The 15,169-nt window shown below is 46.1% G+C and overlaps 1 protein-coding gene across 2 annotated transcripts in view; it reads left to right on the forward strand.

Moving 5' to 3' along the window:
• XPNPEP1 (X-prolyl aminopeptidase (aminopeptidase P) 1, soluble) overlaps nucleotides 1-15,169 on the forward strand; it is a 33,438-nt gene that overhangs the window by 4,027 nt on the left and 14,242 nt on the right. For both annotated transcript variants that reach the window (XM_009325961.1, XM_009325962.1), the window contains exons 3-9: nucleotides 4,412-4,475; nucleotides 6,200-6,304; nucleotides 6,607-6,699; nucleotides 7,652-7,795; nucleotides 8,184-8,279; nucleotides 10,518-10,599; nucleotides 11,540-11,750. In XM_009325961.1, the coding sequence (XP_009324236.1) occupies nucleotides 4,412-4,475; nucleotides 6,200-6,304; nucleotides 6,607-6,699; nucleotides 7,652-7,795; nucleotides 8,184-8,279; nucleotides 10,518-10,599; nucleotides 11,540-11,750 (795 nt within the window). The remainder of the gene's footprint in view (nucleotides 1-4,411; nucleotides 4,476-6,199; nucleotides 6,305-6,606; nucleotides 6,700-7,651; nucleotides 7,796-8,183; nucleotides 8,280-10,517; nucleotides 10,600-11,539; nucleotides 11,751-15,169) is intronic.

Genomic DNA, 15,169 nt, shown 5'->3' on the forward strand with positions numbered 1-15,169 from the left:
GTCTGCTGCTTTCCTGTCCCTAGCTGCCTCTGTCCATATATAACTCTGGTTTCATTTCACTAGATGTTAAATGCTGTCATGTGAGTTGAAGAATGTGACCCTCAGGACTTCTGGGTTTTTCTGTTGCTTTCTTTTCCTTGACAGAGTGCAGTTAAGCAGAGAACCCCATGTTGCTATTTCCTGCCGGGCGAGTTGGTCAGGTTTCTCTGCAGAGCGAATCTATCTGAATGGAAACGATTACTAAAAGCTGGTGATTCTGGCGCCTCTTGACTAGCTAGTGCAGGATTTTGTCTGTGAGGTTTGGGAATTGGTGCAATTTTAGGCATTGGCGGAAACCTGTTGATCCTAGAACAGGCTTACTGATTCCAGGTAAATTGCGATGAGCTGAGATTTGCAGCTTCTCCACATTCCAAGCAAGGATTTGTTTCCTTTATGCAAATAAGAACTTTACAGCCCTGCAGTCAGATTTTGCTCTTGGGCAGCTCCTTCCATGACTCAGAAGACTGCGGTTTAATGATACCCGAGCTTTTGGTGGCTTGAGCCATTTCCTCCCCACAGCCCAAGCTTCTTACTGCTGTCCTTGCCTCTCTCAGCTGTTCCTGAGGCTGTCCTGGGATCCACATCAGAGAACTTGTCAACAAAGAGGGCTTTCCCTCTTGTGGCGTTGACACAGGGTTTAGATTGGGGGAAACTATTCCCTTGTAGGTTTCAAAGGAACCCCTGGATTGGACTGATGCTGATAGACGCTGATGCTGCAACTTGCTGACTAATTTCTCTTTGTAACACTGGGAATGTTTGAGCTCTGAGCTCTGTGATGCTTTTAATATTGGTTTTCCTGCCAAGGCTAGAAGGCTTAAGTTATAATACTGCCAGGAGGCTTGCCACCAGTTGTATCCTTTGCTTTCCATACTTAGTTGTGTAAAGAGCTGAAGGACTTGCAGAGCTTCTCAAACACAGCTAGCTCTGACTCTGGCTTAACCAAGGCTGCTAATGCCTTGGATCATGAAGGGGTGAAATGCCATGCTTTTGGGAATGAAGCACCGAAGTCCTTTGTGGTTCAGTTAAAAATGCCTGTCTGAGCTTTTGGGGTGTTGCAGTGGTAAATGCAGGATCCATTTTTATGTTGAGTCACCCAGTTTACATTGAATCTGGAGTTTACCCACATGGGAATATTCAGAGATTGGAGGAGCTTTCTTCTTAATGGGAGGGAATGATGTTTGCATTAGAGCTTGGGTTTGGAGCCAGTCACAGCTTAACTGGGGCTGGCTTCCACCCCCAGGCCTTGACTCAGTGAAAACAAATCTAGTCAGATCTGGCTGGTCTTCCACATCAAGGAAGCACCTGCCCAGCTCAGGGCCCCATGTTTGGGTTGGCAGAGATGCTATCTTCTGCTCAGGGCTGGCTCCTCTGATACACGCTTGTTCTGAGCAGAAGAATCAGTGGAGTTATAAAGCAAGAGACAGCTTGTGCACAGGTTGCACTGACCTGTTCCAGATCTTACCAATGCAGTTAGGTTTTTGGCAGTGAATACCGACCTCCCTCCAAGTACACAGCAGTGTTTGTTCTTTAATGGCATCGGTGTCGTAGCTCTAAGGGCAGCGAGCTGCAGTTTTCATTGCTGATCTTCGTTGACATTAGGATAGAATAAGCTTTAACATGTTAATGGCCCAATGCAGGCTCTGGTGGTAAGCACCACTGATTTTTTTGGGGGTTCTTCTGGCTTAGCTGAGGGTTTCTGTGATGCAGCTCCCAGTTTTGTCTGTGTGTCAAGGACCGACAAGTGTGGTGGAAAGCAGACATGAAAGGCCTGAGGGGGGCCAGGTTGAAGGCCATTGGAGCTGCAAGACAAGCCCCAGGGAAATACCTTGTTCTGACTGTGCTGTGGCCTGTACTTTGTGTGGCGTACGCAGGTGTTCCCTGTGTAATTTTAGCTTGTGCAAAACACAGGCTCATCTTTGCACAGTGGGGGTTGCTGCATGGAACAGAACAGGTGGGTGTGCAAGAATTCAAACTGACAGATGAATGAACCATCTTCCCCTCCAGATCCCTCATACTCCCTTTTAGAGCCCATCTGCCTCGTTGTAAACTCTTAAAACATTCCCTGGATTTGTCTGTGAATGGGACAGCATGAGGTATTTCCCATGCAGTCAAGGTCTTTGTTAGTTTAGGTCAGCTTTTACCTGATCTAAAACTGATAGACTTGTTTTTTTCCTTTTAGATTTTTTTTTTAAATTGTTTTAATCCATTTCACTGTTCTGTGCTGTTAATGCAATTAGCTCAGTGTTAACTCTTCTTATGAATGTGAGATTGCTTGTCTGCACAAGTAAACTAGCCTGTAGTTTCTGCTGCGTTGGTCAAGAGAAAGGGAAGAGAAATCGCTGGTCTGATTTGAGAGGTACTTAGTGATATGATCCACAATGGAAAATTTCCAGCATCCCCTTTAGGCATCGGACCCTGGGAGATGGTGTCCCAGCTGTGAGCTGAGAAGTGCAGGAGAGGGGGAGTCGTAGCAGTCAACAGGCTGAATAGTTGTTAGGAAATGTTGAAATGGGGAATCCTTCTCAGGTCCGGCATCGCTCTGCCTTCATGTTCTGTCCTGCTGCTGTGAGACAGGCAGCCGGGGAGACAGGCATTTGATTCTGTTCCCTGAATGACTTTGTCCTCTCTATCTGCTGATGCCTCCGTTGTGATTTTAAAGGGGATTAGTGGTGATGGTGGTGCTGTGGTGGGCTGAGGTGGATCCACCCTGTCAGCTAGAGGTTGTGCGGAGGGCAGTTGTCCCTTCCCGAGGTGGGTATCCTGACCCCTCTCCTCCCCACAGCTGCTGAGCTTATGTCACAGCCCTGTGGGGTCTGTGGGGCTGGACAGGAAGAGGCACAGAGAACTGGACTGGCTCTGGCGGAGCCAGAGCGCTAGTGGTCTCAACTGGACTGGCTCGTGGTCTCAATATCTGCCCCATTTCTGCCAGCTTTCATCAGCGGTTGGATAAAATAGAGGATTTCTTGGGAGCATATCCCAGGAACCTTCCCTGGCAATCAGGAGCAAAAGCTACTCAGCCAGATCCTCTTTTGGGCCATGGGTTTTGCTATGCCAAGGCTCAGTTTCAAAACATTAGTGGTGAATGGTTGGTAGCTGCTGCCTCGGTCACCTCCCAGGAGGGGAGAGACATAGCTGTTCTTGGAGGGGTTTTGATTGTGGGGTGATTGGGAGCAGAAATAAAGAGTTGGTCACAGGTGCTGTGATTTGTGCTTCTCACTCACTCCTGTGCTTTGAACCTTCTGCCTTCTTTAGAACAGTGAAGAGTAACAGATTTGAAGGGAGTATTTTCTAACAACCAGGTCGTTTAAAAATAGCCCTGGCTGTGATTTCTCAGTTCAGTCCCTGAAATGTTTCTTTTGCCACAGCACAGCTGGGTGCAGAGAAACTTTATGGGCAGAGGAACAGACTTTGGTTTCAGACCATTTGTAAGGTACAAATCCAGGGGTTTTGCAGCTCAAACATTGGTGCTGTCAGCCTGGATTAAGCTGACTTGCTGAGTTGCGCTAGTTAATTAACAGGCCTACTCAGCAGTTCTGACCTCCAAACTTGCCAGAATGGGATCCCATAAAAATGGTGTGTGGGTCATTTGAAGGTAGAGTTGTTCTTTTAATTTTGGCAGCTCCTGTGGAAGTCAGGTATCTGTGCATTCTCAGGCTCTTCTGTAATGCTGCCAACAGATGTGTCCACAAACGCAGGTTGTGACGGGTTTGGGATGAGGATGGACTAGTAGTCTTTGATTCCCTCTCACCCACCAAACCATGGTCTGGTGGTTTGTGGTGTAGTCGGGTTTTGAGTAGGCAAGGAAGAAGTGAGAGGATCAGCATCTAATTATGAAAGGACCTAAGGGTTAAAGTTTTTACAGTTTTACCACCTTGATGATTTTCTTTCATTGTCATTGTTGTGGAAAAGAAAGTCTTAAAGGAATTCTTATAACTGCCAGTGAGGGGACTTCACTGGAGATAGTGAATTTTACAGTTTTTATGCGCTGATTACTCTTTCCAAGATCAAGGGGTGCTTCTGGTTTCTTTTCCTTTCACATTGCATCTTCAAAGGCAGCATTTGTTTGTTGCCCAAAGGGGAGGCTGAGTGTGAAATAAACATCTGCAAACTCTGAAGCACTTCAGTGTTTACAGACGTTTGTGGGAGAAAAGTGCTGCAGCTTAAAAAAAAAAAAAACCCAGTTGGACATAAATACAATATAATCACAGATGATTAAATGTTCCAGTGGAGTAGAGCCCAGAATTTTTTAACTCATTTCATTCTCTCTGTGGTGTCCTTTAGGAGAAAAAGCTTATCAATGTATTTGTCATCAGCTGATTTTTTTTTTTTTCCCCTGCTGCTATAAATAATTGCTGCCTCTTTTGTTTTCTAGAGTGAGTACATTGCACCCTGTGATTGCAGACGGGCGTTCATCTCTGGATTTGATGGCTCTGCAGGTACCTTTCCAGAACTTGGGTTCTTGCTAATGTACATAATTCCCCTGTAAAGAAATAGTCTCATTCATGGCATAGAGGCAGGATGGAAAAGGAAACGTATCCAGCTTGTTTGGACTGTTTTCTTCCCATTTCAGCATCTGCAGAATTATGTCTTGGCTACCCGCTGGAATTATGTAATAGCGCAATAACAAGTTTTCAGAAAATGTTTGACCCCTGAATGAACCTCTCGTAAAGTAAAATCCTGTTAACTCTTTGATGTGGTGCTTGTAACCTATGGTCATTTCTTTTGATGTGCAGCCAGTACGAACAGATTTTTACATTGCCCGTTTGGGCTGGGTGAATAGTAGATGGACTCTAGCTAGCCTTTCTGTTTAAACAGAGCCAGGGCCAGAAACACTGCATTTGAAAACTGAACGCTGTGGAAAAGTTTGCTTATCTTGCCGAGACAGGATGTTTTCTTGGCTGTAGGATAGGTCTGTGTTTCAAGAGACCTAGTTTTTACCCTAGCTGTACCCTAAGCTCTGCAACTTATTCTGCCGTGTGATTGTTGGAAAGTCACTTTAGACTATTGAGGTCTTTTTCCCCTCCGAATTGTAAATCGGTTTAATACATACCGCTACCTACGTGTTTGGAGGGTCCCTTCATCAGTTCCTATGAACTACTCTGGGACCTCATGTGGAAGGTGATAAATCCAGTGGCTGCAGCCTGCTGTTAAGGGATAACATGAATCCTGTATTAATTTCACGCCTTCTGCATGGCCTCTTCATAACCTTCCTCTCTATTTTGGGTCCTTGTTATGTACTTGGAAGGTCTGTGTTCCCAGCCTAGCGCTCAGTAAATCAGTGAAGTTTCACACAGGGGCTCACCTTGTGTTTCTTGCTTTATCTTTTCAGGCTGAAGCAGCTTAAAATGGGGTTTGTGTTGGGGGAGTTTGGTAGAAGACAATTAATTCATATTTGGAAACTTTGCTCTGCTAATCTGGGCTTCAGTTTCTGGTGACAGAGAGTATGGTCAAGATGCAGATACTCAAAAGACATGGATTCAGTTTCTGTTTGTGCCTTTTTTTTTTTTTTTTTTTGAATTGACAAGGGCAAGGCAGCTAGAATGCCTTGCTGAGATGTCACTGCCACTCAGCTGTCTGCTTGCATCCCTCCATCTGGAGTCAGTGGAATGGGACGGACACTGAAACCAGTAGAAGTTTATGTTCATATTTCCTGTTCAGTCATCTCTGCTAGAGCTGTAACATTTGGGAAGGGGGTGCAGCTGACAGCTGGGAGTGATACCCACGTCTGCTAGCCTAGTAACAGCTGTTTCTTGTGGATGGCCAGAGCCCAGGCTTCCTTCCCGTAAGAAGATGGGATGGAGTCTGGGGATGTACAATATGTGTTACTGTGACAACAGCCAAGTGGAGACCACAGTCTCTGTTACAGGAGGTTTCGAAAGTCCCATTTACCCAGTTCCACTGACTGGCTGAGATATGCTTAAGTTGAATTCATCTGAGGCAATTCATTAAGCTGCATCCTAGTGCATACTGTCTCTGATAGGATTTGGAAGGTCGCAGTGCAGGGTAAACAGTGAGTATCTCCACTGAAACTGGACTAACTTTTCAACAGTGAGCTGAGCTGGCTTTTGGGGAATTGGGGTCCATTTCAAATACTCCCCCTGCTGTCTGTGTCTCTGCATGGTGGCTGCCCACCTCTAAATCACCACATCTTTCTGCCTAGGTACTGCCATAGTAACTGAACAGCATGCAGCTATGTGGACAGATGGACGCTACTTCCTGCAAGCTGCACATCAAATGGATAACAACTGGACGCTCATGAAAATGGGTACACAGAAGGCTGGGATACTGCTCCACTGATAAACAGAGAACAGTCACAGGCTATTTGGTCATTTCACACATGTTACAGCTTGGGCTGTGGGGATACCCAGTCATGCAGGGGCTTAGGGACATCTTGGGTACACTGCTGCTCCTGCTTTAGAGTCTTGTGACTCTTCTTGCCCATAGGTCTAGACATTCATTAGTAGATGTATCTGATGCGTTAGCTTGGACTTTTTGGGTACTGTGGGAACGCTTCAGTATGACTGCTTCTTTGAACCTCTTTTTTTCTTTTTTTTTAAATCCGTGGAGGCCTGAAAGATACACCGACTCAGGAGGATTGGCTAGTGAGTGTCCTCCCAGAAGGCTCGAAGGTGGGAGTGGACCCTTTCATTATTCCGGCTGGTTGGTTTTACTTTATTTTATAACTCTGGGTTGGGCAACTAGATTTTTCTTCCTTGCTTCCCTGGCTAAACTGTTATGTGACAGTATGTAGCTAACCGTGTTTCAGCCCAGATGGGGTGGTGGGTTAAACTGTTACGCAGAACAGGTTGGATTTTGGTTTTAGGCATGTATCATGAGAGCTCCACAGCAATGCATTGACTCCAAAACACAAGGGACGAGAACTACCCTCTGGGCTTGCAGTGACCTTACCTGAAAAGCAGAGTCCTGATCCACCTCCTTTTGTCTGTGCTGTGGCTTGTCACGGGCACTTCAGTACAAAGTTGCTGAATGCCTTGGCCAGCATGTGAGCCAGAACACGCAGGCAAAACTCACGCTGCTACTCCTGCTTGGTGGTCTCAGCATCTCTGCAGCTTTCCCTGTAGGAAGCACATTCCTGGAGAGATACCATTTATATCAGATGAACAAGTATCCATCTACTCATGCTTCAGGACATGGGGCCCAATCTAAAGGTCACTGGAGGCAAGGGGAGACATTTGCTTGATTCAGATGGGCTAAGGATCAGTCTCATGGCTTTGTGGAAGCCTATCTCATCTCTTGTCTAGCTTAAATCTAGCATGGTTCTGCACTGGGGTAGAGGACACCCTTACAGCAGCCTCTGGAATGGCTTCTGCCAGTGACTTCTGTCTCCCAGCTGGAGCAGTTCTTCTTCAGCTCAAGCATGAGGCTCCAGGGCTGCGAGGTTCTGTACCCGCTGCTGGTTGTAGCGGCTGCCTTTGTGGAACTGTAATTGCAATAGCTTTTGCTTTGTTTTTTTAAGGGAATGGGAAGAATGAGAGGCTAGAAGGAAAGGAGGAGACTCAGATTCTTGAGTTTGCCCCCTGTGAATGGGGCTGTTGTTGAACCAGTGTATGTTCTTTAAAGCCATCACTCTTGACTCTTTTCCCTTTGGCAGACCAGTGGAAGAGGATGTCCAAAGCCTTGAGAAGTGCTGGCCACGACCTTGTGCCTGTCAAAGAAAACCTGATCGATACAATCTGGACAGACTGTCCTCAGCGCCCCTGCAAGCCTCTCATCACGCTTGACCCAAGTTACACAGGTGAAAAGCTTAACTCCCAATAGACAGGGACTGTTTCTACTGCCCTATCTCCCTTTGGTTTCCTCTTACAAAGCAGTGAGAAAAACACTACTGCAGCTCAATAAATCCACTATGAATAGGTCAAGAAGGTGATCGGACCTCAGCTAATGACCCCTTTGTCCTCAAAACTTCAAATAACCATTCACTAGAGGCTAGATAACTTCAAAACAAATCCATGGATGCCTGGAGGGCAGCTCGTTTAAGATAACTGATATTCATATTAGAAAGGAGTGAGGAGCACAAGCACAGTGTGTTTTGGCTACCTCCAAAATCCAATGCGTTGGTCTGTGCTTACATCATCATCCCCAGTAAAGTTGGTGACTGTAGCTTTTCATATTGTGTTTTGCAGGGGTCAGCTGGAGAGACAAAATTGTAGCCCTCCGTTCAAAAATGGCTGAGAGGAAAGTCCTGTGGTTTGTGGTAACGGCCTTGGATGAAGTAGCATGTAAGTCTTTGCATCTCCTTTCTCAGTTCTTCCTACAAAATAAATGTCCTTCCTGCCTTGGAAAGGAAGAACCCTGCCAGGGTGAGAGGCACTTATGACAGCCAATGTGTTTGTCAGAGGTCAACTAACTTGTATCAAGTGCAGTGTTGGAAACAGGTCACAAACAGCGAGCCTGTATTTCTGCACAGTGCCTTGTTACACCAATGCAGCTCCTGAGTACGTTTTTGGCCCAGGAAATGCAACAAATCACGACCTTAGAAAAACAGCCCAGGCAAAGGGAAAGGAAAGTTATATATAAAGCCTGAGGCAGTTTGAAGGGGAAAAAAAAAGACCTGTGGGATTTTCTGGCCGTAAAATATCCTAATGCTGCTTTACCCTATGGGAAAATGGAGACTGTTTTCTGCTGTGGAGGCTGGGCTATAAACAAAGCAATCCAACATGTGGCTTTGTGTACATAAGGCAAGGGTGGGGTACATGGCATTCACAGTGATCTTTCTAATTGTCGTGACTTTTTAAGTCAGTCTCTACATCTCCAGTGTTCGGCAAATGCTTTGGTTAAAACAAGTAAGTCAGGACTCAACTTGTATTTCCAGATCACTTCAACCCAGGGTCCCACTAGAGAGTCCCCTCTGTGTTTGGGGCCCCAGGATGACTAGGTCTCCACACCCTGGCTCCCAGCCCAGTGCGTAGGGAAGGGAGAATGGCCAGCAACAGCAGTGGTTTTCCCCAGGACTGTTGTTACTAGTGCTGTGTATCCTTTGTGCAGAAATCACCAGTGCGCAGACTGGTGCAGTGGGAACATAGTGCTGGCAGCGTGTGAGTGCTGCTAATGCCTGTGCCCCGTGTCTGATCTGAAAAGGTAGAAATTAAGGTGGTGTGTTCCTAGCTCCAGCACTGCCAGCACAATGTCTCTGGCGCTGGGTGAAGCTGGCTTGCTGAGGTCTGTGGGCTTTCCTGGATCTGGGACACTGAGCAAAGAGCTTGTTTCATGAAAGAAGTACTTCTGAGAGTGGTGAATATGACTCCTCCCTGGGGAGGCCTGCATGAGTAGAGATTGTGTGTCTCACCTTTTCAGGCACATCTCCAATTAAATTAATGATAAATTGGTGCCCTGAGGTGGTTTCAGATTAAATGTCTCCAGCAAAGCCAAGCTTGTTTATGAATCAAGGGTTTTAAGATGGACCAGAAGGTCATGAGAGACGCTTATTGCCGGGTGCCTGGTTGATTTCCTATCCTAAAGGGGGAAGGGGGAGAAGTTGTCTTTAATTTTACCTAATTCAATTCACTGTATTAAACTCCAGACAAGTTTCTGGGGACAGAAAGAGAGCCACAGAGGAGGCTGTTGCCTCCTTACTGCGCTGGGAGTCGGCTGAGCGAGGAAGTTTGTACCCATGCAGTAAAGAGTTCTTTGTGGCTCTTTCCTGCTTTCAAGTGACCTACTCCTTCCCTGGAGAGAATCAAACTGTTTTTACTTTCGTGGCAGGATTTGCACAGTTCGATGAATACCGTGCTGGGTTGTGATTTAGGACATGTTGGGTCTTTTCCCAGATGTCCTGCTGGCTGGCCTTATTGCCCTGAGTAACTCATTTCAGCTAATTGGATACCCCAGGGTTTTTATTTGACCCTAAAATCAGGAGTTTGGAGATGCTGAACATCTTCCCCTCTTGACTTTGCCTGGAGTTGTGTGGGATAAAATCTTTGTGAAAAAAACCTTAGACTATGCAGTCTGAATCTGAGATGTTGGAGGCACCCAAATGAGAGGCCTTTTTGAAGTATTTTAGTCCTGCCTATTGTGTCTCCCTCTTCCCTCAAGTATCAAAAGAAGGATTGGAATGAAGTGATAACTTATAACTTTGAAGTCTTCTGGCTGTTGAGAAGTGAGCTTTTATAGCATTGCACAGACCAGAAAGGGCAAACGCTGCTTTTTTTTTTTTCGTGTCCTTGTCTTTTTTTGCCTGTACCTGCTTTCTTCCAAGCCAGACCTCCTTTAGAAGCTAAACCCCAATTTCCTTGCCCGATGGGAGTGTTTAAACTGCAGTTCTGGTGCCATCTCCTGGCAAAAACTTAGGATTGCCAGAAAAGCAGCAAGACGTGGGACAGCTGGGTGGGAGCTGGGCCCACGGCCTGCGCCCTTGACGACTCATTGCTTGACTGTGTTTTGCTGAGATTATTTTTGGCTTTCTCTAATGTTGCAAAAGATGAACCAGGACTGTGATTCTTGGCATTCTTATTTTCCAGGGCTTTTCAACCTCCGAGGCTCTGATGTTGAGTACAATCCTGTGTTTTTTGCATACGCCGTCATAGGAATGAACACAATCAGGTGCTTGTATTCCCCTCTTCTGTCCCCCAAGATGCATTTTTCTGTGGGAGAGCTGTTCTAGCAAAGCATTTGTCTTTTCAAAATGCCTATGCTCGGGCACTTTAATGTCTTTTCTGAGTACTTTTGTCTTCAATGTTAATTACTCTCCTCCCAAGAGCTCTGCTGTGCTTCTCAGCACCTTGACTGATTTGCTGGGTGACCTTAGGCATGATGGCTCACCCCTCTGTCTGTCACCCTGAGATAACACGGAGGGCCCTCAGAGCCCTGGGTGAAATGTGAGTAAGAGCCAATGCTGGCCTGGACATTGGAAAACTTTTCTCTAATGTCATTGAAGAGTCACTTCAAAACTGCAGGGACTGTGTAGAAAAGTTCCAGGGCTGGCTTATGACCGAAGGCTTCTTTCCTGTGACTGGCCAATATAATAAGCCTCAGCAAGCACAAGGTTTTTAGAGGCATCTCCAAGCTGCTAGCTAGATGCATCTGAGGTAAAACCTGTCTGGGTGAATACAGGTTGTATGTGAAGGTTGAGCTGAACTTTCCAATTCAGTGAAAGCGAGAACAATGTGGTGCTTAGAACAACAGTAGCTTTTCCATTTCCAGATGTTGCCCTTAAAAATTAGAGAATGGCCATTATTTGCCTCTGTTACTCTCTCCTGCTTGAAGCGCAGTGATGGGATGCAGCCATTTTGAATGTGTCATACAGACAAAAATGCTATCATCAGCTCCTTTCCTCTCAGCAGAGTGGTACATCTTAATTTCAAAGCAGGATTTAAGCTGTGTGAAGGCCAGTGGTTAAAACAATATAGGACAAAGTATGGCACATAATTAACAAACTCCTTTCTCCCTGAAATGTCACCAGAAGGGTTTCTCCTTCCCTCCTTTACTCCAGCCACTGTCAGATGTGGTCCCACCTATCTGCTCTGTCTGATTTGTTTCTCAGGCTCTTCATTGATGGTGACCGGATGATGGACCCAGCTGTGAGGGAGCACTTACAGCTCGACTCCACCCTGGAGCCTGAGTTTAAAATCCAGGTGATGCCCTATGGATCTATCCTGTCAGAGCTGCAGGCTGTTGGTGCAGGCCTCTCACCCAAGGAGAAAGTGTGGCTCAGTGACAAAGCCAGCTATGCTCTGACAGAAGCCATTCCCAAGGTTAGTGGCCCTTGCAAGGGAAAATACTTTTCTTCTCTCTGCTCAGCGTGGTCAGGAATGGTGTTGATGAGGGCAGCTGGCCTCAGCTTCCTCTCTGCAAAGCATGATGCAGGCTGGAGCTTGTGTGGAAGGGATCCAGCCATGCTGAGGTATTGAGGGGTTGTTAATCCTGGGGTTGCTCTTGCTGGAGCTGCCCTTCCAACTCGCTAAGCTGATTTACCCAAAGAATTGTCAGCTTAAGATAAGACAAGTACAGTGAGAGAGGGGAGGGAGAGAGGGAGCAGGGTGAACTTGGGTCATTCTGACCATGGCTGGAGCATCAGCCTTATGTGGACCAGCAGTAAGAGCTGGAAACTTGCAGAAACTGAAGCAGGGAAGTTGAGCAGGACTTTCGGGAGGGGGCATTGGGCTTGATCTGAGTGTCTGAAGATGGTTCCCCTTATTTATTTCAGTGGCTTGAGGATATCAGGCAATATGTGACGTCTTGTACCGGAGACAGGAGAGACAGGGCGACCGAGTTGTTGCAGCAGGGAACCTTGTGAGGACACAGATAACCTGCAGGCACTGGTTGTCCATGCAGTGAGTGCATCTGCTGAGGGACAGTTGTAGCATCAGAATAATTTCTGTACAGCTGTACTTGCTATATCTTACCCTTGTACTTGAACTTGGCTGTCTGGGAATCCTGCAGTCCACTTAATATTCCAATAGTCATGAAAGGAGATACTCGGGGAAGGACACAGCAGCAACTACGGACAAATAAGCCAGTTTTCATGCATCTTGTGTACATCTCTTGTTTGCTTGAGATCACATTCTCTGGAATGCCATCCAGTTTACAGAGTGTCGTGGTTTAACCTCAGCTGGCAGCTGAGCACCACACAGCCGCTCGCTCACTCTCCCCCACCCCGGTGGGATGGGGGAGAGAAATGGAAGAGAAAAGTGAGAAAACTCGTGGGTTGAGATAAGAACAGTTTAATAATTGAAATATAATAATAATAATAGAATACACAAAGCAAGTGATGCACAGTACAATTGCCCCCCCCCCGCCGACCGATGTCCAGCCAGTCCTCGAGCAGCGGCCCCCCCGGCCAGCTTTCCCCAGTTTATGTACTGAGCATGACGTCACACGGTATGGAGTGTCCCTTTGGCCAGTTTGGGTCAGCTGTCCTGGCCGTGCCCCCTCCCAGCTTCTTGTGCACCTCCAGCCTTCTCAGTCGGTAGAGCATGGGAAACTGAAAAGTCCTTGGCTAGTGTAAGCACTACTTAGCAACAACTAAAACATCGGTGTGTTATCAACCTTGTTCTCATCCTAAATCCAAAACACAGCACTGTACCAGCTACTAGGAAGAAAACTAACTCTATCCCAGCCGAAACCAGGACACAGAGATATCTAGTACCTAACAGATACTGTGAGTAAATATGGCTGGGAGTCAGGGATGAGTGGGTATTTTCCAGATGTTGCCTTGGAAGGCCAGACCTGCGGAACAGAATCTCTGCTTGTGCTGGGTTACTAAACGGTCCAGGCTTCCTGCCTGAGAATCGCAGGGCTCAGATGAAGGGGTCGCTGAAGGATTGAAGGTCGCTAAATTGTAAAAAGCATTTGGCTGCAAGCGTGCATTCACTCACAACCAGGTTTCTGCCTCCACCACGCAGGCAGGTATCTCCTGCCTGTTTCATGTACTGCATGGTTGTGCTGCAGGTGTGTGTATGATACAGCCATACCCGTAACAACAGAGCTAACTCATGGGGCCTGAAGGCTTTTTCTATGTACAGGAATTTTAAGAGTGGTCTCAGCTTTGTGTTTTCCAAAAGACAAAATCCCAAGAGCAGGGTCTGTTTGTGTATCCCCAGGCTGCCAGTTTGATACCAGCACAAATCTCTGCTTAAACTCTCTAGCTCTCATGGCCAAAATAGCAGGAGCCATGCATTATTTTTCTCCAGTGATGACATTCGCTTGTACACCTTAATAGCTTCATTGCACTCGGTGCATCAGGACAGATAGTAAAACCAAACAGGTCTGGAAAGTTTTGTTGCTTTCAACATATCCCTTTAATACGGGATGTGGCTCTCTGTGCCTTTGGACTGACTTGAGGGAAATATGCAGTTTGCCTTGTGTGGGTTTTTTTTTGTTGTTTTAAAAACCAGTAAGACATGTACATGAGCAAGATAGACAGTTTTTTGCCCCTGCTCAGAGTTAAATCTTCTGACACTCTCAATCCACTTCTAGGTTCAAATGGCCTCTTAATACAGAATACTGACATTTTGCCCACTCTCTCTCGTTCAGGGTAGCAGAAAGCATAGAGTCTATGGAGCATTCAGGATAAACTGTTGTTGCTCTTTTGACTTCAGAGTAGAATACCCCTTGCTGTAGTTGGAGTCAATGGACTAACCCCAGTTTGGGTAAGTTGCTGTAGATGATTTATGCAGAGCATCCATATGGAGAAGTACAGCAGGTCTGGCCTAGATTAAGGAATGTAATGAGTTGTAGTGACATTATTTACCCCGTTAGCACTGGAAGTTTTGGCTGATACAGTCATTTGGCTGATACTGAGTCATTACAGTGCTACATGCCCTCTGTACGCAATGTGAGAGTCCCTGCCTCAAGGAGCTCTGTGCAATAGAAAGCAGGAGAGGAAGGACTTGTCTCGATTAATGTCTTTAATTTAATTAATGTCTTTAATTTAATCGATGTCTTGATTAAAAACCACTTAGAGAGTCACTGAAAGAGCCAAAGGTTTCCCAGTTCCTCATGCTGGGCATTTTTCTCCAGCTTTACACCACTTTATACCAGCTGAGCAACTGGCCTGGGGTGCTTTGAAGAACCCCAGTGCTGGAAGTTCATCTACTGTCTGTCTCCATCAAAGCCAAATATTGACACTGGCAAAAATCCAGTCCATTATTAAACACATCTGAAAACCCTTTATAGATTTGCCTACAGCTGCATGTAAATATGCTTTTCACAGAAGATTAATAGAACCTACCAGTATCTGTAAAAGGCAAGCCAATCTAAGAATCTGGCTGTTGAGAAGTTTTGTCCTGACTCTGATAAAAGGACTTTCCTGACTTTCTTGTGGCTTCTTCAGTACTTTAGTTTCTGCATAATGTAGTGTAATTGTCTTGCTATTTTTAAGAATTTGGAAACTGTAAGCGTGTAGGATTTGTGTGAAATTGGTCTTTGCTGAGGGTCTGCCAGGCCTTTCCCATGAATTTGAGTGATGTTTATTTGTGTGCTGGTGCATTGAGAATAGGAAAACAGCATGTTGCTTGGGCTGTGCTTGTGTAGGTGCTCATCCCATTTCCTGATATATAATGGGTAGAGCAGAGAACTGCGGGGCAAAAGACTTTGGTTTTGTTCCTTCTTCTGATGCCAAGTGTGATGAGGCTTGGGCAAGTCACCTCAGTTGGTGAATTTCTGAAGACAT

Source organism: Pygoscelis adeliae, unplaced genomic scaffold (assembly GCF_000699105.1).
Source record: "Pygoscelis adeliae isolate BGI_AS28 unplaced genomic scaffold, ASM69910v1 Scaffold4, whole genome shotgun sequence".
NCBI classification, from domain to species: Eukaryota; Metazoa; Chordata; class Aves; order Sphenisciformes; family Spheniscidae; genus Pygoscelis; species Pygoscelis adeliae.